Below are 26,953 nucleotides of genomic sequence, written 5' to 3' on the forward strand. Positions count from 1 at the left end.
TTTAAGAACTAGTCCAGCGGGTTGAAGATAAAATAAAAGTTATACGCATTGGATTGGTAATCATGTTTTTAATATTTAGATAAAATGTAAAGAAAACTATTTTGACTCTTGCTAATATAACATATATATATATATTTAAATAAGTTAAAGGTCCTATATCTATAAATCATTACAGTATGACTAGTAGTAAAAAGTTTTGATTAGTAGTCAAATACAAAAATACATTATTCAAAATCAATTTTGGGTATAATTATATTTTTATTTGATTGATCGCAAATGATTATTTTCATATGCCAAAGTTAAATAGTTTACATCAAATGGCTTGAAAATATAATTCAATATGTTTAATGGGCTCCTATTAAAGATGCAAACGCTGACGATTAAACCACGGATCGTGTCAGGTTGGGTATTTTCTACCCCCCCACCAAATTGAAACAACAATCAACTAGTTCATCGCTTAGTTTTTTTCCTTCTTTAAATACTATATTTCATACTAAACAAGTGTCCCCATTTCAAAACTCTCCAGTTACAAGCAATAGACTAGAAACGAAAGCAAATCTAGTTTTCCCCATGCTTCTATGTCACACTTTGAATTTCGTAAATACTTTGTAAAACATAGAAAACGGAGTCTTAAATTGAATGATATGACCTATTTTTTGAAAACGAACATGCCTTGGCTCCGACAAGTTATTATATAAATTGTGGGGCTATAGAAAAATAAAACTAGAAACGTTACATTATGCTACAAATATGAATAAAAAATTAAATTTAATTGTGAGTCAAAAGATTTATAACAATTTTGTAAAATAAACCTCCAAAGTAGAACAAAAAATAATATATTGGTTGTTTATGTCAAATTTTCATTCGTAGCCAAATTAAATATAACATTGGAAGTTGTCTTCGCAGAATTCAAAAGATGTTAACCCTGTAGTATAAAAAATAGCCAAACCGATCATACCTAGTTTCTATGTATATGTAAAAAAGGCTGACATTTTCTGAAAAAAATACACCTTACTTTTTTTTGAAACTAGAGTATCTATCCTAGATGGAATCATAAAATAATACAGTAAACACTTGCTAGCTGAAAAAAATGTATAACCAGATTTTACTTTAAATTGTCTAAAAGTCAATATTAATTGAAAAATACAAACTTTATTATAAATTATTGAAATGTATTTAATTGTATCCCGTTATTGTTTAGCTATGTCAAGCCATTTTTTTTTCTATATAAACCATTGGTTTCATTTCCGTGATTCAATGAATCAAACTTTTAACATGTTTGTACTAATGACAAATTGATTTAAATGTTTCTTTAATCCAAAGTTTCCTCATTTGTTTTATTTATTTCCTCATATTACATTGCCCAAAACTTAATTAAAACTTTCAATTATCTCAAAAAACTTAAACTCTTATAAAAAAATAATAAAAAAATCTCTCTTTTAAATGCTTCATAGAAAACTTTAAATCTACTTACTGAAACGTTGAAACCAAGCAATGGAAACGTTTTCTTCTTTGGATTCTCCGAAGGTACAAATCGAAATATCTCATAGTTTCCCCTATACCATTTGATGGCATAGAGTTTGTCAGCTTCTAATGAGTAGGTACAATTAAATATGACGTCACGTCCCCGTTGAGCTATCTCTGGTATATTTACTCTAAGATTATAGAGTCCATTTGCAGGAACTAAAATAGATAGTAAATTATAATTTAAAGATTTATTTTTCTTTTCTTAAAAATATATACATATATATATCAAAAAGTAAAGAGGTCGATTTCACTTCATTATATCAAAGTTAATTATAAATCCCTTTAAGAAGAAATATTACCAAAAAACACAACAACTAATATACATTATTTTCTCCATGGAGATAAGGAAAAATAGAGAGTCGTTTATTTAAATGATGATATTAATTAATGGTAGCATTTCCCATCTCTTTACTTTAATATGATAAAACATAATGCTTCAGTAAGCTACGTATAAATAGCTATTCTAAAAGAGACAACTTTTACCAGGATAATATATTTAGCAATACTTAATTATGACTTGGTGTATGTTAACAAAAAAGTAGACATGGGATAATTTTTCTCAAAAATACGACTGAAATACTTTCAGGAAAGACAAAAGTGTTGGAATTGGCGCTCTGTAACTCCAAAGCCCTTATACTTTCAAAACTAACAAAAATAAGAAGTTTAAAAAATTAAAAAAATTATAACATAGCTTGTAAGTTCTGTAATGGGGATTGAACAGGCCTCCAATTACTATCTGACTCCTCTATTTGATTCTTAGGGGTGCAAATTTTGTAAAGCAAAAAAAAAAGTTTTAGAATTGGAGAAGAAAAAACGGCTTGGTACGATTGTTGTTTTTAACCCAATGAGACTGGAAGTTTGATTTTTTTTCTTAAATTTGAACATCTCCTTTCATCGAAATGATAACTTTTCATATAAAAAGTGAACCTATAAGTCCCAAAATGTATATATGAATATTATGTTTATTACTTCAAAATTATGTATATACATAAATATGGGAATGCCTAAAAAAATAAGAGAAGAGATTCTGACTTTTTATCCAAACAAAATACAATTTGTTAAAGCCTTCCGTATATCTGAATCATATTTTTTTTAAATAAAAAAATGAATCTTCCAGTCTTAAAATTTAAAAAGATATATGTCCCCTTCTTATTTTTCTAATATATTGTATTCCATAAAAAAAAGTATGTAAAAAAAAATGTCCTTAAACTACGTTTAGAATGTTAAACTTGTTTTTATGAATATTGCTATAAACATTATAATTTGAAATTACTTTGTATATAAGAAAAATACAATAAATTGGTATTATCTAGATAAGAGGTCGGCAACCCCGAACCTCGGGCCATATCAGCCTGTGTCTGAATTTTGACTGCCCCGCCGTCTTATCATGGATAATCTTTTAAATATAGGCGTACTAATCCAAAATGACTTCCTGGAGAGTGTATATAGGAGAAGTTTAATATTTATTAAGCAAAATGTCTCCATTGATCTTAATCGTCGAATAAATATAATTTTATATCCTTTTCTACAATGTGGTGAGTAGGGGAAACAGAAAGAGTAAAGCAGTTTAACCTTTTGGTCTAGTCATCATTTTGTTCCCTCGAATCTTACCTGGCCCATCATAGGGAAGGATAACCACAGGACCTACATTGACAGGCCGGCCACACAGGCGATTAACCTACCATTTAGAGTACTTTTACTTGAAAATAACCATTAAACCCAGAAAATCAATTATATATTCAATAACATGGTTTTTCATCCTGAATCTTCAGCGACAACTGTTTGCCCCTCTGACATGACACTAGTTTGGTATCTACTCTCCAAAAGATTACCCGATTCCCAAACTAGATCATTACAAGCATCGTTAGAATAAACAAAAGTTAATTATTCAGAGAAATATTTAATATTTAATTTGTTTCAAATAGTCTTTATGGACAGTCAAAACACATCCCTTCTAAAAAAGAATTAAAGAACTTTACTCATTTTTTGTTTGTTTTAAATTCGTAGTGCAATTATATTATAACTATACTATTTTCCCTGTATTTGTGCCAAAATAAATGTTCGAGATTATATCCCTTAGAACAGTCATTATTTTTTTTCCTACTGGCGTTGTGTTGATAATGTCTCCTATTCATAAAAATTGGTCACTTTTGTTAAATCACCAGCTTCAAACGATGGAGATTTTCACAATAGAGGAACGAATTGAGAGGGAGAAAAACTCGCTTTAACCACTGTAGTGTAACAAAAACCGTAAGAGTATTGGTCACGTATATATTGCAAATTTTCTTGTTGTTTTCGACGTGGTTTTTTCCTTTGAGGTAGTAAAAATGTAAAATATGGCAAATTTTTTCCCTCGCAATCTCCATACTCGGTGCACAATAATTCACGACTGAAAATCCAAATGCAACACTGTCTTCAAAGGGCTTGTAGTGTACATTCAGACCTTAACAACTTCTTATGGTCTGATCCGATGGACCAATATAATTAACAAGATATACTAAGTTAAAAAAAAGAGGCAGGAAATACCAAGATATTTTTTCCTCAAGATAATATAACAAACAGCTAGCGGTAAAAAATCTCTTCAAATCAATGTGATCATAAGTATTACTCCCCTCTTTCTCTTGTATTCTACTAAAGGTTCTTATTTATTCATTATATTTGCTATTTGTTATTGACAGATAATAAAAAAATTAACTATTGGACAAATGATCTTTCTATTTCTACCAACTGATTTTTTATTCCTATTCTTATATTTGTAATGTTTTGCAATTCTAATTAGTACCTTTACGCAATACACAGCTTTTTGATTAAAAGTTCTTGATTTTGTTTGGACAAATGGGACTACTATGCCGTAATATTATTATTGTTATGCTGTTATTTTTTTTTTTTGTTTCAAATTAAAACAATTGGAATACTACTTTATTCTTTTAATTTTGAATTATGGTCTATTTGATGAGTTTGACGTTGAAATAAAGAATATGGAATATGGACCTATATTTGTATTCGCTGATTAATTATTAAGTTATATATCTGTCGATAAAATATTCTGATTTATCTTTTGAAGACGCTCCAAACTGCATTTAAATGTGCCAAAAGTGTTGGGTCACAAAGAAAGGAAAATATAATTTGAAAGTTCAAATAAAGCCTTTAGACCTGACTAACAATACTCAATCATAAATAAAATGAGATCAAATTTCTCCAACAATGTCTAAAATTTAGACAGAAACTAATGGAATTCGGTGTTGTGAAAAAACAAAAAAAACAATTATTAATAAATCGAAAAAGATTTATAACAACACATTAGCTTGGCACTTGGAAATGGCGACCCAATTTAGGCCCATTTATATTTTAATTGAACCATCCTATGCTAGACTGCCGGACCCAACCTTGAAATCGGAATACTAGGTTATTGGCAAATGGAAAGGTTCTGCTGAGTTTTTCAAAGATAGACAAGAATAAAGGTAGGTACGTTGATTTCATTTTTTTTCTTATTACAAAGTTATCAAGGAAATGACGTTTGAACATCGCGTGAAGATTTATGCGCTTCTTAATGAAGAAAATAAAATCGGGAGACTAACTTTATCCCATGGGGTCAGGTCAACTTTCTGAATGATATTGTGGTCTTGGAACAAAACGGAACACCTGTTCAGACCACCAATGCGGGCTTAAGATTATTAAGTAATAATAATATATATTCTATCCAAAATAGATATGGCCTCGTATTTACCTGAAGACAACCTTTTGGTTGAGTGTAAAGTATAGGGTGTGTATCCTTAGGCAGCATGTGACCATCAAGACAATTGTAAACTAACAATGAGGCGATATTTCAAAAAATTAATAAGAAATACGTGACAAGCTTCAAAAGGCGTCTAGAGGTCAACGCCAGAGGGAGCAAGATAAAGATAAAGCGTTACAGCTGGTTTTATACGTATATAGTGGCTGCGTAAATATATCTAGTTAGATTTAAAAGTATTGAATTTTCAGATTTTAACGTCACACCCGGTATATTTAAAATTATTGGTATATCAACCTAACTTATTATGTTGAATAAAAAGGCTATAAATTATCATTTAAATAAGCTGATTAGGTTATTTATGTGGATGTTTATTGATTTGGAATTTCTGTTTTGCTTGTTGTTTGTTCAGGATTTTCTTTGTGTAGACGTACTTCATATAAATATATAATTTATTTATTTAAAGTTTACACATAAGCAACAATTTTTTGAAAGAACTTTATTTTATTATTATTAGTTCAAAATTAAATAGTTTTATATTTAAACATATTCTTTTTTAGTTATAAAAATTAAGTAGAGTTTACTTTAAAAAATATAAAAATAAAATAGTCCCATTGTTTTTCATGCTATTCTTTTTAAAAGGGGGAAAGGTTTTTTGTTGGTCAACTGTTGCTTTGTACTATGATGTGTTTTAAGCAACATATGTTTAAAAATATTATAATTTGTTCGAACTTGTTTTTTGATTGTAATATCAAGTTGTTACGAGTACGGAAATTTCACTGTGCTCTTTTAACCCTCCAAAGGTTCACCTTTCTATTTTCACCACAAGGCAAGTTCATCTCAAAGCAATTTAATTGCGATGAAAGCTCATCCCGAGGAAATAGAATATTTTCATAAAATATATATAATTATTATACAAGGAAAATTAGGGATTTGTATAATTTATTTGTAGAAGTTCAAAATGTATTTTTAAAATATTAAAGTATTTACCAGATGATTTGAAACAATTGTCACGAGCAGTGATAATTAAATAAACGATATATATATATATATACTCAACTAAGGGAATTAAAAATTTAGCTATGTAGAAAATTTATTATAATAGGTGGTTAAGAGTTAAATAATGTTTTTCGTTACGTATTTGGCTTTATTTAGATTAGGCACTTTTTTGCTAAGATAATGAGTATATTATTGAATGATTAAATCTTTGTATTAAAAAGTAAAATAAAAAATCCACAAAAAATGTGTTTTTTTTCCATCAAGTTCAATTCCAATATATAAATATATTGCTGGCGGATGAATTTTCCTCGTTAGGAACTTTCCTTACAATGAACTTGTTTCGGGTTGGACTTGTCTGGGGATGAAAAGAGAAATATGAACCTTCTAGCAGTTAAAATAGCGTGGTGAACTTACTATACACGTCACAACTCACATAATTAAGCAACTATCAATGACAAAATAGAAAGCTCTAATCTGCATTTAGTTCATACCTTACTGTTGAAACACTGAAATTAATTTTTTGATTATTTTTCAACGAGTAAGAAGGTTGCAGAGGTAGTGCTCTAAAGGTTCCAAGTGTAAACTTGAAAGAGCAACCTCTGGTGTAGATCTTTGTGGATTTATAAAATTATCCAGAGAGGTCATAGAGGACCGATGTGGAGCAAGGTTACGTATGAACAGCTGTTCAACATGAGTTAATGGACTTTAAGGCTTAGGCAAGGCCTTCTATAATTATTGTTGATTGCAAATTTGTATGTATAAACACTATGATACCAGCCTAAATCAAAGACGCAAAAAGGAATACTTCAGTACTCAAAAATTAGGGTGTCCGTTCCATGTACATATTTTTTTGAGTTACACAAACACAAAAAGTAAAAAAAAACGTACATCTATTTGAGGCTCTATTGCTGCTTGAAGTTTTTAAAAAATTTCCTTTTTCACAGATTATTAAAATTAATTATACAAAACATTTAAATATCTTTGAGTATATCATAAAATACATGGAAATACACCCTAACATCCGTTGGGTATAAATCATGTCTCTTAATTAGTAAGAACGGGAACATACCCAAATATGTGAAACTACCAAAATAAACCTTTACATCTGTTCACGCATAATTTTCTAGAGGTCTGAGTCAACAGCCCATTGAGGACCCTATTATGTGATGTGTTCATTTATTTTACATCTCTTCATATATAGTTCCAATGAAGTTTTACCTGACTTTATTTGTGTCAAGAATTACAGAACCACCTCAACGGTATTCGCTTCATATCTTTCGATACATGTTAATGTAAGAAAACACATCTCTTAGAATTAACCTAGAGATAAGAAAATCTACTGATAGAAATATAAAAAAAGTGTATACACAATAAAAGAGCCAATGTTTAAAAATAGAATATTATTATTTAAGAAAATACATATTTTATGGCATTTCCAGACTTTAAAATTTATAAGAAAAGTTACATCAAAGAATCTCTTTTAAAAGTTTATACTATTTTTATAGGGAAAAAGTATTTATTTAGACATATATAATAAAACACTATCTGTTTCGTGCATTCCAAGCTATACTTACATGTAAAAAGTTTGTTATTGCTATTCATTTAAATATTTTTACTCAAAACTGTATTAGATGTCCCGACAAAAAGTGTCAAATTCAAAAATTCAAATCTTTAAATTTCCATTTACTACAAGAACAAAAAAATGAGTTTTTATTGATATAGTTACAATAAAAGGCCTCTTAAAGCTTTTATAACGTTTTATTTGATCATGTATGTAAATAAATACATATTTTATTTTAGTAAAATCTTTTAATGCAAAAGTTCTTTTTTTTTTTACTGGATAAAAACTTCTATAATCATTCAGTATAAAATGTTGAATGTTTGTAATTAAATTTTTATACGATTTTATGTTCAGTTTGAATATCAAACTCATTCAAGGAGTTATGGGTTTAAAATCTGATTTTCAGAAAATTCCCCCTGGTGAACTCCTACCTATATTAATAAACCAACTTCCATTTTAACTTATAGATCTTGTTTATTTAATTGATTCCGGGGTAGGTCATTTCTATCTCTTACTTTTCGGATATTTCTTCTCATCGTTTCAACTGTTGGAAGATTAGAAGCAACATTTTCATTTACGTTTCTTAAATCATTGGATAAAATTTGCTGTGAAGTATTCATTGTTTTTTGAGCCTTTCTTTTAATATTAGTTGTCATAATTGTCACTTTTGCCTCCGTTTGCAATGGAGCGTGTGTATGATTGTTGATTTGTTCAATAAATTAATTGTTTTCGTTGATCTTGATTGTTGTCGTACATTGGTAGCCTTTTTGTCTGAATTTATATTCAAATGTTCTCAAACCAGAAGTCAAATCCTTCTTGTAGACATAGTCTACAGTGTCAGACCTAGATTTTCCATCAAATTGTGGAATATGTTCAATCAAACAGACGAAAGATTACCACGATCAACCAATCATATAAAAGACCGTCACTGTCCGTTTTCCTTGCAAATTGTTTCATACCATCCAGTTCAATGTTGAACTTTTAAAGGACAAAGAAAACTTGATCAGCATAGAGATCATTCAACAGCTTCCAGATCATCTTTCACTTCTTCAAAGAAAACGATATCTTGATTGTAACCAACGTATTGTGACTATTTGAAATGATTGTGAGAATCGTGAAAGTTTTGATTATTTACGAGCTAATTTTTTATTATCTCATGCTTATATTTGCTGTTAATTTAGAAAATATATTGAAAAAACAATGTGTATACAAAATAGATAAGCAAAAAAGCTTACTTTATTTTTTGTATTTTTATTTGAAATTGGTTTATTAATATAGTTAGCAGTTCTCCAGGTGGGAATTTTCCAGATACTTTAAAATCTATAATTATCTGTATATAAATATGAAGTAGTTGGACATTGGGTACTATTAAATTTGGAGGTGAGTGAAGGTAATAAATTTGAAATAATGAGACACAAAATATTTTCCAAGAAATTTAGTTTTAATACAATAAACATACACATTACAAGTATATCCAAATGATCCAGCACAAATACAGGCTATTATGATTTTCTCAAAAATGAGTGTGGATTATATTCTTTGACAAATTATCCTGAATTTCTACGAACAAATTACTTTTATTAAACCTTCGGAAACGACGCATTTTGCAATTTGAGTAGTCAAAGTATATCGTTGCAAAGGAAGAATAAAAATAATGTTTATACATGAGTCAATGAAAGCAACTAATATTTGGTTGAATATATCATTAATAGCAATTCTTTCAAAAAAGCCATTGTTGTATTTTATTGAAAAATGTACATGTCTTGCCTAAATATGTATATTATATCAAATAAACATTTGAACTATGGATAAAGGTAAAATTATTGGGTATTCCAATAATTTGACTACAAAGTCTATAACTGACTTAAAACTATGACGTCTATGAAACATTGAGCTGTAACTAGATTTGAATTTAAAAAATAATAGGGATTTAAATTTTTTATCGATTTTTGTTTAATATTTTTTTTATGGCCTTTTTTTAGTAACTATTACACTTTGACTACAATCAGTAATTAAATAAAAAATCTGGAGGAATTGCATTATAACAAAATAAATAAACATTATTGTTTAAAATTATATTTCCAATGGTAGACTAATTCATCCGTTCTTTTCTTTTCTTTTTTTTTATGTCTGAATTCAAAAAAATTTATAAAAAATAAAATGTTCGTTGGGCAATATTCGAAGTGAAATAAAAGAGGAAAAAAATAAACAACAATTTTGAAAGAATGGACACAAATATTAAGAAAATATTAAAAGTTATAATAAAAATTAAAGTAATAAAAATTTCCACAGTTATAGCTTATCTGAGAGACGATGATGTTTTTTAAAAATATTGACAACATGTTTTTTAATTTTTCACTTGATTTTTTTGACTCAGGAGGTATGACCCTCACTATGTCAGAGGCAAATCCCCATAATTTTCTATAGACTCTTAGTATTTTTATAAGCAATGTGTCTTGCTGGGGCATCTATAAAAACGCCTTTAAAATTATCTATTCTGATTGGCTCTCTCAAAGTGAGTTTTTTGGCAATAAATGCCTTGGAATTTAAAAGTCCATAATACAGTGCCTTAGTTTTTGGAGGCGAATTCCTTCTCACGGATAATCCAAAAAGAATAATGGACGATAAATAACTTGACTTTGTATTTATGATACCTTTCATATTTACAAATAGTCTATAGTAAGTATTTCCAGACGGTGGCACTCAGCATATGCGTGGATGACCGAGTTATACATTTTTCCACAGTCTTTACACAGTTCATAGAAGGAGAAACATCCTACCAAGATCTGTAACTGAGCTGTAAATTTACGACCGTCCATGATTCCGAATGTGGATCTTAGTATTCTATGATCCAGATTGGTAGGACTTTTAGCAATCTTATGTATCCTTTGGCCACCTGAACTGTTTCGTTTAATTTAATTTCTCGATATTTAAGTATCACTGGCCAAGGTGCAGGGGATTGGTTCAGCTTTGAGCTTCTTATAAACGGATATAATAACTTCTTTAAGATTTTTTTATGTTGATGTGCCACATATCTCTTTCTCTAGGAGCGACCTAGTATCGAATTAAATTTTATATTCAAACATTTCAATGATTATTCCATAAAAAAGCTATAAATGTACTAGAAAAAAATAGCAAAAAACTATAAGAAGAACTAAGCTTACTGGAAGCTTCAGATATAATTCGGTCAGCAAAATGATCGAATGTGAAACCAGTACATTATCAACATATTATTTCCTTCTCCTCATTTCTCCCGTTCGTCATGGATCCCTCCTTTTAATAAATAATTGGTACCTCGGCAACCTTCGTCAAGACGCAACATTATTAATCATCATTCATCCCTCCGAGCATCTCTCTTTCTGAATTCTAAATGATAGATTTACATTAAATATATTGTATATCCTCTGGAAAAATGATTATTCTTAACTTCAATAAATAAAATATATTATTTAATCCTCAATTTTCTTATTTTTTTTGATAACTGATTTGTAAATAATGTTGAAAAAAATATCTGTAGAATTCCAGAGTTGAAAAACTCATAATAGTAACTAGTATACACGAGGTTAAGTGGCTGAATCTTGTTCCACTCCGGATATTGTCGAACTCAATGAAATAACTCTTCCGATAACTTTATTCACTAAGCACCGTCGTTTTGTTATTTTAGCTTGCTGTTGCGGCGAGGAGCTATTATTACTACATGGATAACGCAATTCAAATACGGTTGTCTTACATATAAATATAAGTACTCATATAAACAATAAAATTACTTTCCCAAATTGTATGTTTCGTGGCTCAACCACTTGATGATTGGTTCACAAAACATAGCCTTGTGAAAAAGAAAAGAAAGTAGGAATGAGGGGCAATAAATACTTAACCACGCTGAGCCCTCCCTTGTCTTGATTATCTACATCATATCCTTTTCTAAATTATTTATTTGCATGATAATGACAAAAAAGTAAGTAAGCACTAATATAAAATTTCATTATATAATGAAAGAAAATAAATCATAAGGACTTCAAGTCTCTCTCCCCCTCTGTTTCTTATATAATTATTATTTTCTAGAGAAATTTGTCAAGCTTTTTCTTTTCTTTTTTATTAACTTTAATGAAAAGATTTTTTTATGAGATGAAGAACCATTACTATATACCCACATATATCATATGTGGTTGTTACTTATACATAAGGTATAAAAACAACTTCCCCTTACTCCATATATATATACAACATGTAATATTTGAAGACGAACAGATATACAGTGTGCAACCTCTATTTAACAGCTAATACGATTGTTTTTAAATGAATTTTCTCCTAAACTAATTTTCCAATTTTAAGAAAAACCAATGACAATATAAAGTAGATAAAAAAATGTTATTATTTTGTAATATAATCGCCTTTGTTGTCAATAGAGGCCTCAAATCTACCTCGAAAACAAGGAGTCAGTCTTGCTAACGGTCTCTTTTGGAAAATTCCAGAATTCCTACCGAATCTTCGAAATCCATTCACATTTTGTACTGCAAAACGCCCTGTTGGGTTTTTTCAACTATCCCTCACACAAAAAAAGTCATTGGGGTTCATTTTGTTGTCAATAACGGTCTCAAATAGACATCGAAAACAGGACTCAGTCTTGATAACAGTGTCCTTTGGAAGATTCAAGAATTCCTAACAAATCTTCGACATCCATTCACAATTTTTTCTGAAAAAGGATCTGTTGGTTTCGCTCAACTATCCCTCATACAAAAAGTACATGGGGATGAGGTCCTGTGAGCTTGGAGGTCAAATACAAGGTCTAAAAAAAAATCTGTGAACCAGGTGAACAAATGGCTTCCCAGCTGCAACCTCCTTAATTCAGGGCTCGATGTGATCAGCCCAGACCTTCATGGAATCTCATCATTGTCTCGCCTGGCACATATCGCAAAAAGGACACCCTGCTTTTCTATGATTGTGGGATAAATACTTTGTTAATCGATGGAAGTTTTCCACTGGCTCCAAACACTTCTGACGAGCCTCAAAAACAACAAACAACGTGTGATCTAGACATGCATTCAATGTTCGTTTTTAAACTAAGGTCGCATGTTGTGCAAAATTACACCTTTCACGAATAAATTTATAGTATTTGTATCAAATTCTACATAAGATTTCACAACCCTTAATCATGTTTGACTGAAATCTGAGTTTTAAGAGTATTAGAACGATTAAAAGTAATTCATCTCAACCGTTTAATAGTGACATCAGACTGATGTCACTCGATATGTTGGATATAACTTATGAAAAAACTTTATTTAGAAATTATGGTGACCCATGTCGACCTACTAAATTATGAACAAAAAGAAGAATCAGTGCAATGTTTTTTCTTTTTCTAACTTTTAAAAGTATTTTTTTTATAACAAACAGGTTAACTCTTTTTATTGTTTATATGCTAATGGTAAAAAAATTACAAATGTGGTATGAATAGTTTCTGACCTCAAATTGAAGATGACAGCACTCATAAATAAAAACATCTGTTGACAGATACTAACCAAAGTTGTAAACATTTTGAAGGTCCAGTTGTTATGTAACAATCGTTTGAGTGAGTTAATGTGAGCGTTTTTGTGAAAATGGAGATAATCATTACTACTTAGATAAAAAATGTGTACCATTATTTGAATTCCATTAGGTATTAAATATATTAACTTTTTTACTTCCTTGTGCTATTATCCTAGGAATATCTTTTGTGTATCCTGTTTTGTTCCATCATCTATGTGAATTCTAAATTTATCATGAAGGTACATTCAGTCAGATTTTTTGAGACGATACTTCCTTTATTTGCTGAATTATAAACAACTTTTTGCTATTAATTAACAAAATTTCAAAAATTTACTTGTTATTAAGCTACAACTCCAACGAGGAATATGAAAAAGGGAGATAAAGGAGGTTCTAAGAGATTCTTTAGTCTGTAATAAACATGCTTTCTGTACCAATTTACAAAATTTAATATGTTTTTCGTTAACTATTATTTTAGAATATGAATTCGCAGCTATAAGATATAATGAATACAATGAGTTCACTAATAATTATAGTGGATATAGTATTTTATCAAATACTATCAGTTAATAAAGTTAAATATTTTTAAAATAGCCATTTTAATATTGGAATGACTAAAGGTTATAGAGAAGTAACAGAGGATTTATTAAATAATTATTAACTTTTGGATAGAAATTATCAGTTAAAATGAATTGCTTTGTAGTACTTTATATACTAGTAAAATTACTCATTTCGAATGATTCATCTTATTTTGGTCGCAACATGCACAAGTTGTTACTTGTTCATGGAATATTCATTACAAATTTGTTATAGACTACAAAACTTTATTTAAGACTAAATAAGCTTAAGTTGAACTACAACATCTAGCATGGAGTATACAAAATTTATTTTTTTAAAAGATGTAAATTATAATCCTCAAACCTCGACAGTTCTTCTTTGCAAAATAAAGAGGTTTTGTAATTAAAGTTTACATTGTTTGTAGGAGTAAACAATTCCTGATAAATTAAATTTACCGAACACAAAAATTACTATCGTTCCCTTTTCTCTGCCCCAAATAAGACACATTTTAAGTCAAGGCACCTACTTATTTTGAAAGGAATATTTGTTGTGGTTTGTGCTGGAGATTATAAACAGGGAAAGTTCCTTGAAATAAACAGGGTTGAGCAGCAAAACGTGGACTTTTGACCCTCTTGGTTTTTATTACCTTTGTCAAATTGTGATCTGGGGTACTCCTGTATGAGGACAATCCCATGTCCTGATGGTCTTAGCAGCCCCAAGGAAGTTGTTGGCAAAGTAATTCATCTATTTGGTGGGGTATTCATTAATATTCTTCGCCAAATGAGAAAGGAACTCTGGATCAATGTTGAAAGTGTGACCTCCATTTCCTGCTTTCCCGGAGAGGTCTTTTCCATAACTCCTCATCATGGTCACCTAGAAAACAAGTCTCCTAGAGCACTTTACAATGACCACAATCCTTGTTATCTCAATTTCAGTATGTAGGAAGTATGCGATACGTTGCATTTTGACTTGTTGCTCACTCGTGATGACAAAGTATTTATTATATTTTGTTTGTGACAAAGGATGGTTGAACTAGAATGTCAAAAAATAATCACTAAATCTTCTAACATATATGAACTATTTTAGATTAATTAACATTTCACATTTTGCTTCCTAACTCAGTATTGCTTCTACTCATATGCTAGATATGGTAACCCATGTTTATTAAGTAAGGGTCCCTTTTTAAAAAGATAAATGAAAAAAATCGGATAACACATACTTAATAGAAAAAAAAAACAAGGAAAAAGTATAAGGATTTTGTGTTTTTCATTTTTAATGGATAAGGATTAGTTTTATGTATTAACTTACTTCTTCATCCACAAAAAAATGATAAAATGGTATTAATCTATGATTAAGGCTACTTATTTTCAACATTTACCTATATAAAAATAAATGTCTTGAAACTATGTATCACATATTAATTTGTCATTAAGATGCTGTGTAATCTATTATAATTAATGTCTTAGCCTGTCATAAGAGATATATATAAATAATGAAAAATCTTCTCATTATACGAAGTTAAGTTGAGACATGATGCACTTACATACATACCTATATTTCATATAATAAGAAAATCATATTTTAAATAGATCAGCACAAAACAATTAATGATATACATATATAATGGGTATGAAACAATATATAATATATATTGTTTGTGTACTTATAAATAATGACCCGCCTTATCCAAACTGAACCTAGCTTCTTTGGATTAAGACATACAATAACAGTTTACTTTAATGCCTTAAAATTCTAAGTTTTTTAAGTCATAGACAATATATTTTTATTTTTAACATTGTTTATTGAATTTCCGTGTTTATTTTTTTCTTTCTATAAGCTGAACAGTAATTATTTAATTTTAAATTCATAAGGTCCCTGGCAAACACACTCTATAATGCTCTAAATACATGCAGCAAGAATATTTCTTAAAATTTTAGGGTCTTTATTTTATATTTTATATGAAGCTGAAGAGTTCAGAAATCTTTATAATTTCTTAATGTTCTGAACAATACCGGGAAAATGTACTCTATAAATTAAATATAGTGTGCAAAGATACATAAAAATACGCAGAGAGAATAAATCTTAAAAATTGACGGTCCTTATTTTTTTATTTGATATGAAGCAAAAGAGTTCATAATTCATATTAATTTCTTAATGTCCCGGACAACGCCGGGAAAACTTACTCTTCTACATGTTATAGGTGATTTTAATTAAAATATGAATATATTTCTTCTTTATCTGTTGCTTATCCCTTCATTACAGTATTAAATTTCGTTTTATTTACAAAAAAAAAAAAATATTATGTATACTTATCATACAAATTTACGTTGCTATACGCCATGATTGAATAGATTTTAAGGTTTCCTACGGTTAGTACATGTTACTTATCATCTCAGTAAAATTATCAAATTTTTGTATCTCAATATATAGATCAATTTTTTCCTATATCCTGATTTATGAATTTATACAACATTTATTTAACTTCATATGATGTTATGTGAACTGTTTTGGAACGCACATGGGTGATCGGAACTACTCTCGGGAAAATTACTTCTGGAAGATTGCCATGGAGAAAAATGCCAGTAAGGAAAATTGCCCGTATTTTTTTATCAATTCATGATGAATAATAACACATTATAAATTCGTTTGATATTATTCATGACAAATATCTAAAAATATTTGTTTGTTCGTTCCCCCAAGGGAGTACCTTCAAGTTTGAGTAATATTATTGCAATATAAGAGAGGGGGGGGGATAAATGGCATAGAGTCTCTTAAAATATGTTTAAATACTCTCCACCCTTTAATTAGTAGTGTCTCGGGTGTAGTGTGGGATTGTTAAAAACTCCCACTAAAACATCCATGGAACCCCTCTAACAGCACAAACTAGTTCAAAACCTTCGAGTAGGCCGGTTTTACGGGTGTAGTGTGTCATAGTTTAAAACTAGCACTAAAGCATCAAATACATACAAGAAACCGGAAAATCGGAATCATGGAGGACATGGACACTGTTATCTTCAGATGTCCGGCCAAGTACACGAGGTAGCATTCAAGGCTCAACATGTCAGCATTTGACCTATGAAGAGATATTAAAAGGATTTGATGAAAGTCGTTATATACGACAACATCTGCAACTGCTTTTTATAGCAACCAATACCCTCTGGGTCAAAAAAGGCCAGAAATTTATTGATTTTGGTCAACAATTATCATTTCTTCATCGATTGTTCCTCTCTTGACAATTTAAATTTGTTCGTAGCCGAAGAGAGAGCCTGTGATAAAGTATCAATGTTGTACTCTTTTATTTCTCGTAAAATTTTACATTATTTTGATGTTATCAAAGGTCCCTTATATTGCAATTAAGAAAAAAAGAACTACGAAAAGGCTTGAAGTTGGACACACACAGTACAGTTTATTTTTAACTCAAAAACAATCGTGTAAATATATTTGTATATATATATTATGTTTGTGAGTGTTCTATAATGGTACCCACATCGGAAGATTTTGCATGGGGGTCTCTTCTCAACCTGTTCAGATTAAAACAGAGATGCCGATTATTGGGTGGAGGGGGAGAGTTATATTAGAGGAGCTTATTCTATACTCAAAATACAGAAACTGGGTTTTGGAGCTTATAGAGGCTAGTGACCACACTCCATATCACCATAAGGAGAGACAAATTTGACATTTCGATTCAGTTGTGTAAATGTTTTGAGATGAATTTAATATAATTCTTTTTTTTTTTTTACATTTTGTGTCATATTCTATCACTTATTTTTGTATCCTTCATATAATGCATACATACATATTAAAAAAATATTTTACCATGAGCAAAAGTCAATGCATTTATTTACTTTTGTATCCAAAAATTTTATAATCAAGTAACTGTATTTTTGTATAATTTTTTGTAACATAATGAATAATTTATAAGGGATAACCCTTTCACTTTGCACTATTTTATTTTATAATTAAATATTTAAAGAGGCTTAAAAAACTACGTATTTATAAGTCAAAATCCAAAAAAATAATTTCCTTCAAGTACGTCTTATATTCGTAAAAATTTGATATCTAAGCTACCTCGTGTTATTTAATAAAAATCCTAAACAACTTGTAACACAATCTACTTAAAGTAAATGATCTTAGAGACAAAATATATCCAAGAAATTGTTTACATGAGAATAATAAATAATTTAAAAAAAACACATTTGATTACCATTGTTTATTTCCGGATTTGAGAGCTAAATATCAGATTTTAAAGATTTGATACTATTTAAATGATCAGTATATTAATGAACAGTTTAGGGAATAAAAACATACAGTTGCATTCAATTACGATTTAATCTCTGTTATATTTAATCCCAAGATTTCTGTACGCAACTGAACGACAGCTAAAAAAAACAAAAGGCAAGTTTGATTTATATTCCATGTCTCTAAGAATCAAATGTCAGAGCAAAAGTGAAGTGGGTGAAGTTGTATATTTTTGATTTAATTGAAATCAAGTCTTTGTAATGTCGTATAATTACTGCCCTTTTTCGTTCTCTACTCTGTAGTTTAACATTAAGTAGGAAAATATGAATGTTTATAAAGAGTACTGAAAAGAAGGAAAATATGTCTTAAATTAAATAGAAAAAATATTCTGTTGTTGTTGTATAATAATCGCTAATTTATTTTGATAGAGTCCTTCTTTGTACTTACAATTAAAAATAACACTGTATAATCATTTCTTTTATCACGAGTAAGTACTTGAATATATTATTTTCCTCGTTTTCAAAAAAATTATAATATTGAAATAAAAGTTTTTTTTGTTTAAGCATTTTTAAATAAGTACTTGAAGATATTTTTCCCCATTTTGTATAAACAATTATACTTGGATTTTGGTAGAAATTGTTTTTCACACTTGAAAGAGGTTTTAATTATTATAAATATCTCGTACAACAAATAATTTTTTTATTATTAAAAACGACCATACAATTTAGAAATAAGATATATATAAGACATGGGATGAAAAAGTCTCGGGCTTCATGCATAGATGTGGTTTTTTAAAAATTCGCCTCATTTTGAATTAGTAACAACGTTCAAAAATCAGCTGTCAAAATTTCATGATAATTTTGAGTTTAGTTAGTGAGTTACTGTGCTATGTGTGACGCAACCTTTATTACATCCAAAACAGCGTTATTATTTCCCATGAAGAATAAGGTGCCAATTAAATCACTTTTTGCAAAAAAGTTAAAAATTGAGGGTTTAAATGTGTTTCTTTTGATACGAAAATACAAAGTTTATCAAAGTTAGAACAATTTCTATGTATATTTAGACGTAGCTCAAGGGCTCTAAAGTTTTTGAATTTTACATATTTTTGGAAAAAACGTGATGTTTTAATATCCTCCGTAAAATACAGATTACAGCTGGTTAGTAAAGTTAACAAACTTAGTTAAGTTAAACTTATATCAAAAGTTTTTATGATAAATCATTTTTTACGTATCTAAGGGAACGAAATAAATATTTAAAGGAAATGTAGCCTTTTTGCCTATTTGTCTATTCATCTACGTAACACAGCCAATGAGTGGCAACTGATACCTACAAAAATTTGCAAATACGGTTTTTACTTAGATTAACAAAAAAAAAAAGGTCCAATTGGAAAATTCAAAATCAACAAAAAATTTTAAAACAATAAAAAGCTAATAATAGTAAAGAAAGCCAATCTTGAAAGAAAACAAAAAAAGTGTTTTCTTTGTTTATGACTTTTTAGTCAATTTGTTTGTTTCAAAAAGCTCTATCTATTTATATGCCAACATATTTTTAAAAGAAAGTTCATTTATTTGTCAAAATCACAAATAAAATAAAATAACTTTTATCACAAATGAAAGATAGTTTCATTTAAAGATTTATTTCATCCACTTGAATTAAAAGACTCAATTTCAAGGATTTATTTATAGTTAATCTTCAAACATTTAATTTTTCTATTTTTCAGTATTTAATATATGCATGAAGGTATTGTATGTATGTAAATACATATACTAAATAAACAAAACGTCTATGCATATTGCACTATGTTTTTCTTTTATCAATATCATAATTAATCTTGACAATGCAATGATAAAAATTTAAATAAACTTTATTTTATTTGTAAAAAAAAACCTTTATTTTATTTTAATCGATATTTTTTGTGTTGGTTTATTAATCAAACTTGTTAACAGGTCAATTTCTATAATCAGAAATTTAAAAAAAAAACAACACATAGGCTGAAAGTCCCGAATTTTAACGAAAAAAACAAGTTTTTTTTTTCGTTCAAAATTATCTTTTTTGATTTGTTTTTGAAGCCATTACTTTGCTTGAGTGGTATTTTTTCATATCAAGAAGCAGTGTAAAACTAAAAGACGAAATTGTTTTTGATCAAATGTTTAGAAATTAACAAAAGTAGGGTCACACTTAACAAAATTACTCACAAAACTAAGAAACCCGCTCTCATAAAATTTTGAACTACCTGTTGAAGGTTGTTACTAACTAAAAATTTAAATAATAGCACCATCTATTTGTGAAGCCCGATACTTTCAAGTATATGTGTTATGTTGCTTTATAAAGCCAAATATTGTATAAATAAATTTAAAAAACTGACAAGATGGGATATAATATAAAGCATGGCTATATATTTTATTTTATTTAAATGTTATTACTATTTTAAAAATAATAACAAGAATATAGTAAAATTTTAAGAAATTTTTGGGTACCATGTATTTATAGATGAGCTTAAGTGGGAGTATTTTTTATTTTATTTAGCCAATTATTTGTATCTGTTGAAGTTAAATTCATTTTAAGAAAGAATTGTTCACAGGAGTAGAAATATATATAGCTGACAATGATAATGGGTGTATGTAGTGACCAGAGAAGGATTTATTCAAAAAAATTAATTATATTAAAAAAAATATTTTTTTTTTGTGATAATTTATTTTTTTAACAAATTTTGTATACTACGACTTATAAAAGTGGAAATAAAATGATTTAAGAACAAAATTAAACAACAAACGTAGAGGATATAAAAGAATTTATCGTATTCTAATGTATGTTAATAAATCAAAATTGATACTTTAAAAAAAGTTATTTTCAAGCTCATTAGACATTGAGTTATATAGATTTAAGACATGTTTTACTTATTTTAAATGTTCAAAAGGATAAACGTACAGAAAATTAAGGATTTTACACACAAGAAGCAGAATTGAACCATCATTATAGTGTTGAGAGATCAGCCGGATTTGTCTTTTAAAATAAATAAATTTACTATTATACAAAAATTATATTCAAATTGAAAACAGGTACATGTTAAGCAAAATACATATTGATTGTTTACTCTTAATTTCAGTGATTACTGTAGATATAAAAGCAAGTTATACTAAGAGTTGTAAATAATAAGCATTTTGGAGCTTAAAAAAATTAGCATGGTAACCCTGACAATTTGAAGAATGCCATAAAGAAGAGCAGCTGTACGAAAGGGACAGGTAGGAAATAAACAAAAACATTGATAGGATTTACTCTGATGTCGATGCTTGATGCTTTGAGTCCAACAAGGGCAACTTCCCAACAAATCATCATTGTAACTCTACGTCTTTCATCAGCACCGAAACTTTTTACTTAGTTAGCTTAATAATTAAAGAACAGTTTTGGAAAGTATATAAAAGTAAACCCTTAAAGTTGCCGACTATAAAAAAGGTTTAATAATTACAAATTTTGTCTTTGCATGAGTGTGAATTCAGAAGGAAATATAAACTTAAATAGATAAGTGGACTAAAGATTCTCTGTGGTTGTAAAGAAAATGTACTCAATAATTACTGTGATACTGTGTGTGCTCTCTTGGACTCAATCACTTTTGGATTAGGGTTAATAGAAAAATTGTTCTGTATCTTATCATTAATATTGCTTCGGATAACCGAAAATTTCAGTATATTTTTTTAACTCCATTCAAAATTGATAACGTTCAGATCAATAAGGATATTTCTATTTTAAAACTAGGAAGTTAAATATATTTCTTTTATTTTGGAAAGTTGAATTATCTTTTTACTTTCCGTATAAAAAAAATTTAGTATCGTATTTTGAATTTATTTAAATACAGGGGATAAGATCATATAGCCGCTTGCCAGAGCCGGGATTTTATTATGCAAAAGCCTGATGGCGTCTTTTTTTTTTTGGGAAGTAATATAAAGGAGGAACGGCGTTAAAATATCTCAGATAGGTCGCTGAAGTGGCTGAGTGAACACTAACATGACTTCATTAAGAAGAAATTTGGCCCCAAGCAGACTGGATCTTAATCTGATTGAATATTTTGTCTGGAGCTACGTTGAATCTAAAACAAGTAAAATATATCATGCCTTCAAGGACACTCTGATTGTCTCCGTAAAGGAGACAATGACCAACATATCAAAGAATTGCCATATCAATGCCTGCCTACCCTTCTAAGCCAGGATCCAGGTCGTGATTGATGCTAGAGGCGGATACATCAAATACTGCAAAATTTAATACCGACGTGACACTTTAAATAGAAAAATTTGCCAATTTCATCTAACAAACTTGTATTTAAAGATAGTTATACTGATCAAGGGTGGGTCAGACAAATCTGGACGACCTTAAACTAAGGCCTTATCAATAAGGGAAGCAAGTATAGGTTTGAAATTTTATTTTCAAATTCTAATAATACAAAAGAAAAAAGTATTATTCGATGAATGCGCCATATTCGCTAATTATTTGCTTAATACGATTTTGTAGGACTTGACCATGTCTGCAGGGAGTCCCATTTTTCATCATAAATGACTTCAAGGAGTCGATGCTGTTGTTTAAATTGGAAGAGACCTTCCTCTATACATCTTTCTAAAAGAGTTAATCGAAATTATTCATATCGGAGAAGTTAGATAGCCAAGGTTTGGGCTCCCAAATGTCATGAAGTTTTTGGGGCTTGCTGGCCTTGTGAGAGGGGTTTGAGTCTTTTTGGAACAGGAACTCGACACCATTGGCCTCAGCTTTCATACAAATCAAACAAGAGTTCATAGTATCTGTGGACACCCTCGCTATCTTTTTTTGGCATGCCCCCTCAAAGAAGAGGGGGGCATGACACTACAGTGGCTCCAAATGCCCCATGGATTATGATACCAACTGGGAAATTAGTTTTTGAAATAAATCGGGGATATTCGCTCTATGTGGTCAAACATCATTCTCTCTGGTGGTTGTGGGATCTGTCGACAGTTCATATTTTTCTACAGTTTCTTATTTTAATCGGATAAGATACAATGGACTGTCGACAGAATGATTTCAAGTCACATGATATTGATACCATGTGACTTGAAATCATTTTTCAGTTTTTCTTTTCTAATGCTCAACTTCTCACTTTAAAATTGGAATAACTGGGTTGAATGCTTTCTTTACTGTTCAAGATGTAGTTAAAGATGGTCCGGATTTACCTGAACGATATAGGTATATATTAATTTTCAGCTAAAGTTTTATTTATAAGAAAGTATAATTCTCTATTTGTATCGTATTTTTGTATTTTTGAGAAGCAAGGGATTTTGATTCTGTGAGACATATTAAATGCAATAGCAACAACTCTATTAAAAAAAAAAAAAAAACCAAATTATTTTTGATGAATAACTATTACTGGGCATTTTTGAGTGAGTCAGAAAAATTGTTACCACTTTAGGATGTCAATTGTTAATTGGGTAAATGGAAAGTCTCTTGTAGGTTATTCTTATAATTCAGAAAATTTACGCACATATTGCAGAATTTCTTAAAATAACTTATGAAATTTGATTATGTAGATACTAAAACTCTTAAAAAATAACCAACAACTAGTAATTCAGTGAATTACAAATCTATTATACTGTTCGTGATATTATTTTACAGGCATTATGTCTCTGAAATCCAAGTTTTTCTAACTTTTCTTGTAACATGGAATGTTTTTATTGTTATTTTATTGCAATCCATGTTGTTAAGGAAATAAGTTGTAAGAAATGCAGACTGGCTAAGAAATAAAGAAATACAATTAGCATTGCATGATTATATAGATTTGATTATAAAAGTTGAAAACACTGGAACACATTATGTACAAAAAAGTTTATATTTAGTATCATGATAAATTTCATTGTAAAAAATATATAAAATGATATGTAAAGCATGAAAATATATGGTTTGGTTAAATGATTGGCTAAAAAATAATAAAAAGCCCTTTCCCCCTCCTAAAAAAATGAGGAAGATAAATTAAGAAAGTTTAGCAAATTAAAATCAAAAAAATTGCTTTAATTTTAATCTTTATCATACCCAAAAACAAAAATCAATGATGATATCATTGACTACACAAGGCAGCATACCAAATCTTTTTGAATTACCATATGAGCACTTTACAGCTCCATTACTAAGCTGTAGTTTTTTTTATATCAAAATTTCAGTTTTTGACTTTCACTTTTTGAATATTTTTATGTGTTTATAAAAAAGGGGGAAAAATATATAGCCATCTGAAAATTAATTAATTAACTGCAAAAAGTTAAATTAGTTCTTTAGAGACTTCTACATATATTTCAGATACACTAATTGAATTGTCATCTAATACATGTTTTTTGTAAGTAAACGGGTAAAATCTAAAGCAAAAATTGAAACTTTTTTTCTCTTACAAAAAGTATTTCCTTATAGAGGCTCTAATTCGACATTCACTGGGTGAGGACCCAAAACTTTGCAGTAATATTTAGTTGCACTTTTATCCCCGTTATCTTTAATTACAATGTTTCATTAAATAACCACACAATAGCTGAGAAATAAAAATGTTTTTATGTCATGTCTCTAAGTATAAAAATGTAGGCACAATAACAAAAAGGCAGTAAGTGTACGATATCCTCCACACTTGTATCTAGTGCCACAAAAGGAAGACAAAGGCAAAGGGCATATCCATTCGGGCTGCCTACAACATTATGAAGTCAATGCAGGTCATCCCCTCACATATAACTAAGAATTATGCAGTTACATTATGGGTTACTTTTGGTCAGTCTCTTTGTAACCCTTCCTCAGCCATAACCTTTAGCGAATTTTCAGTTTGGGATATATTAGAAAATAATGTTTGCCCCACTTTCTATATAAATTTACATTAGCTCCGTGCTGCAAGCATGACAGTGTGGTACGCTATGGGCAATTCCTTTGTCGTCTAGAGACGTCAATCTGTTCGCCAGCGTGTCAAGGTGGTTATTAGTTGTGAAGGAGGGAATACTGAAGGAAAAAAAAGCTAAATATAGTATTTAACCAAATTACAAATTGGTTGTCTTGATTCCATAAAATCATGCTTTTCGTAATTTAGTCATGTTACTGCATGATTCTGTACCTATATTAACTTGCTCTCAATTTTAGTAAATCATAAAATAGATAATAAATCATTACAATTTTTTAAAAGCATTTCTTAATATAAAAAAATACATGTTACGTAAGAACTTTCTGTATTGGTAAAGTAAAAGACACATATACTTTTATGGAATTAGTTTTTTTTTGTTCAGTTAGCATGAATATTAGTTGAATCAAGAGTATGTACATTTTATTAAAAATCCATAACTTCAGCTTGAACTTTCACACTCACTATTTTGAGTGAGCTTTTTCCTCTTGTATTGTTATCTAAAAACACTTAAAAGTAACAATGGACTATAAATGTATTTATTTTGCTCTATATTTGTATAACAAAGGTGGAAATATAGTTAAAATATTTAGAGAAGATGAGGGGAGATAATAAATTGAACAACTTTCTTAAAATATTTTTTTTTACTACAAATTTTATTCTATAGAATAGTAAAGTTTTGCGTTTTTAAATCAATTACTTTAAAAAAATGATACATTTATTGGAGTTATATTTTGACAGACATATTCAATCCATGAAATAATCATAATGTTCAAATGTTATTTATAACGTACTCTCCATCATAAAAAAAGGTCATTTACATGCCAATCAAAATTTTCCTTCACAGAGGAGCTGCTATAAGTGCTTTAGCAACAAACTGATGTCTTCTTCACGGATCAGCAAACAAAGCTTATAGAATAAATAAAGTGGTAGAAAAAGAAGGTGACATTAACTTGAATAAATGATCAGTGGGATTAGACAGGTAATAAATATGCTGATACACTTGCCAAGAATGAGGTAACTGTGATTGAGGAATCTGAAGTGGAAGTTCTCAAAATTGTTGCATTATTGGAGATTGCTAAGTAAAGTAGGACGACTTAAAAATAGGAATACATAGAGATATCACAGCTTAACAAACAAAAATCTTATTTGGACCAGCTTGGGCCAGGTTCGGAGTGGAGGTTTTATATAATTAGAACAATATCTATAAGAATTATACTTGGTTTCATTACAGGGCATCTAAGGAAGCATCTAAAGAAGATTGGAATTTTGGAAGATTAATCATACAGACTGTATGGAGATACAACAGAGACTCGAGTTATTTACGGGCAGGGTGTGATACCGTAGAGAGTCCTGTCAACGTTCCCTTAACATGTTTAGTAATAAAAAGTATATATCTAAAATATATTATTATTAATCAGGCATGATTAGTGAACAAAAAAGGCTTACTACTATACTTACATGGGGATTCTATAATTTCGAAAACTTGATTTTTTTTTTCTTCGAATAAATTCGAATATAACCTAAAAATACAATTCATCTCCCTTTTAAACAAGATATTAAATTATACTACATTGTAAATATATATTTTTTTATAACTAACGCTTTTAAGAAAAAATTTCTTTTTTTGAAACTTTGGTAAACTTAAATACAAGATCCCTACATATAATTTAAAACATTTGAACAAAACGTATTGTTGCGTCTAGAAGAATTTATTAGAGATAATTTTTTTCCCACCAAAGAAGTTTATCTGATGTTATAATTTTGTCTCTCTTGGTTTGTTTTGTTAGTCACCAGGATTACGGCAAAAGTTACAGATCAATTTCAATTAAACTCGATAAGAAGATTATATAAGGTCACAGTAAAAGGCCATACAATTTTGAGAGGTCAAGATCAGGGTCAAATTAACACAAAACATATAAAATGCAAAATCAACCAT

At 29.1% G+C, this 26,953-nt stretch overlaps 1 protein-coding gene across 2 annotated transcripts in view; it reads right to left on the reverse strand.

The window, feature by feature from the left end:
- The window catches only part of LOC121124648 (uncharacterized), a 194,339-nt gene that overhangs the window by 58,805 nt on the left and 108,581 nt on the right, over positions 1 to 26,953 (reverse strand). For both annotated transcript variants that reach the window (XM_071891120.1, XM_040719828.2), the window contains one exon: positions 1,475 to 1,683. In XM_071891120.1, coding sequence (XP_071747221.1) covers positions 1,475 to 1,683 — 209 coding nt within the window. The remainder of the gene's footprint in view (positions 1 to 1,474; positions 1,684 to 26,953) is intronic.

Source organism: Lepeophtheirus salmonis, chromosome 9, assembly GCF_016086655.4.
Source record: "Lepeophtheirus salmonis chromosome 9, UVic_Lsal_1.4, whole genome shotgun sequence".
Classification (NCBI taxonomy): domain Eukaryota; kingdom Metazoa; phylum Arthropoda; class Copepoda; order Siphonostomatoida; family Caligidae; genus Lepeophtheirus; species Lepeophtheirus salmonis.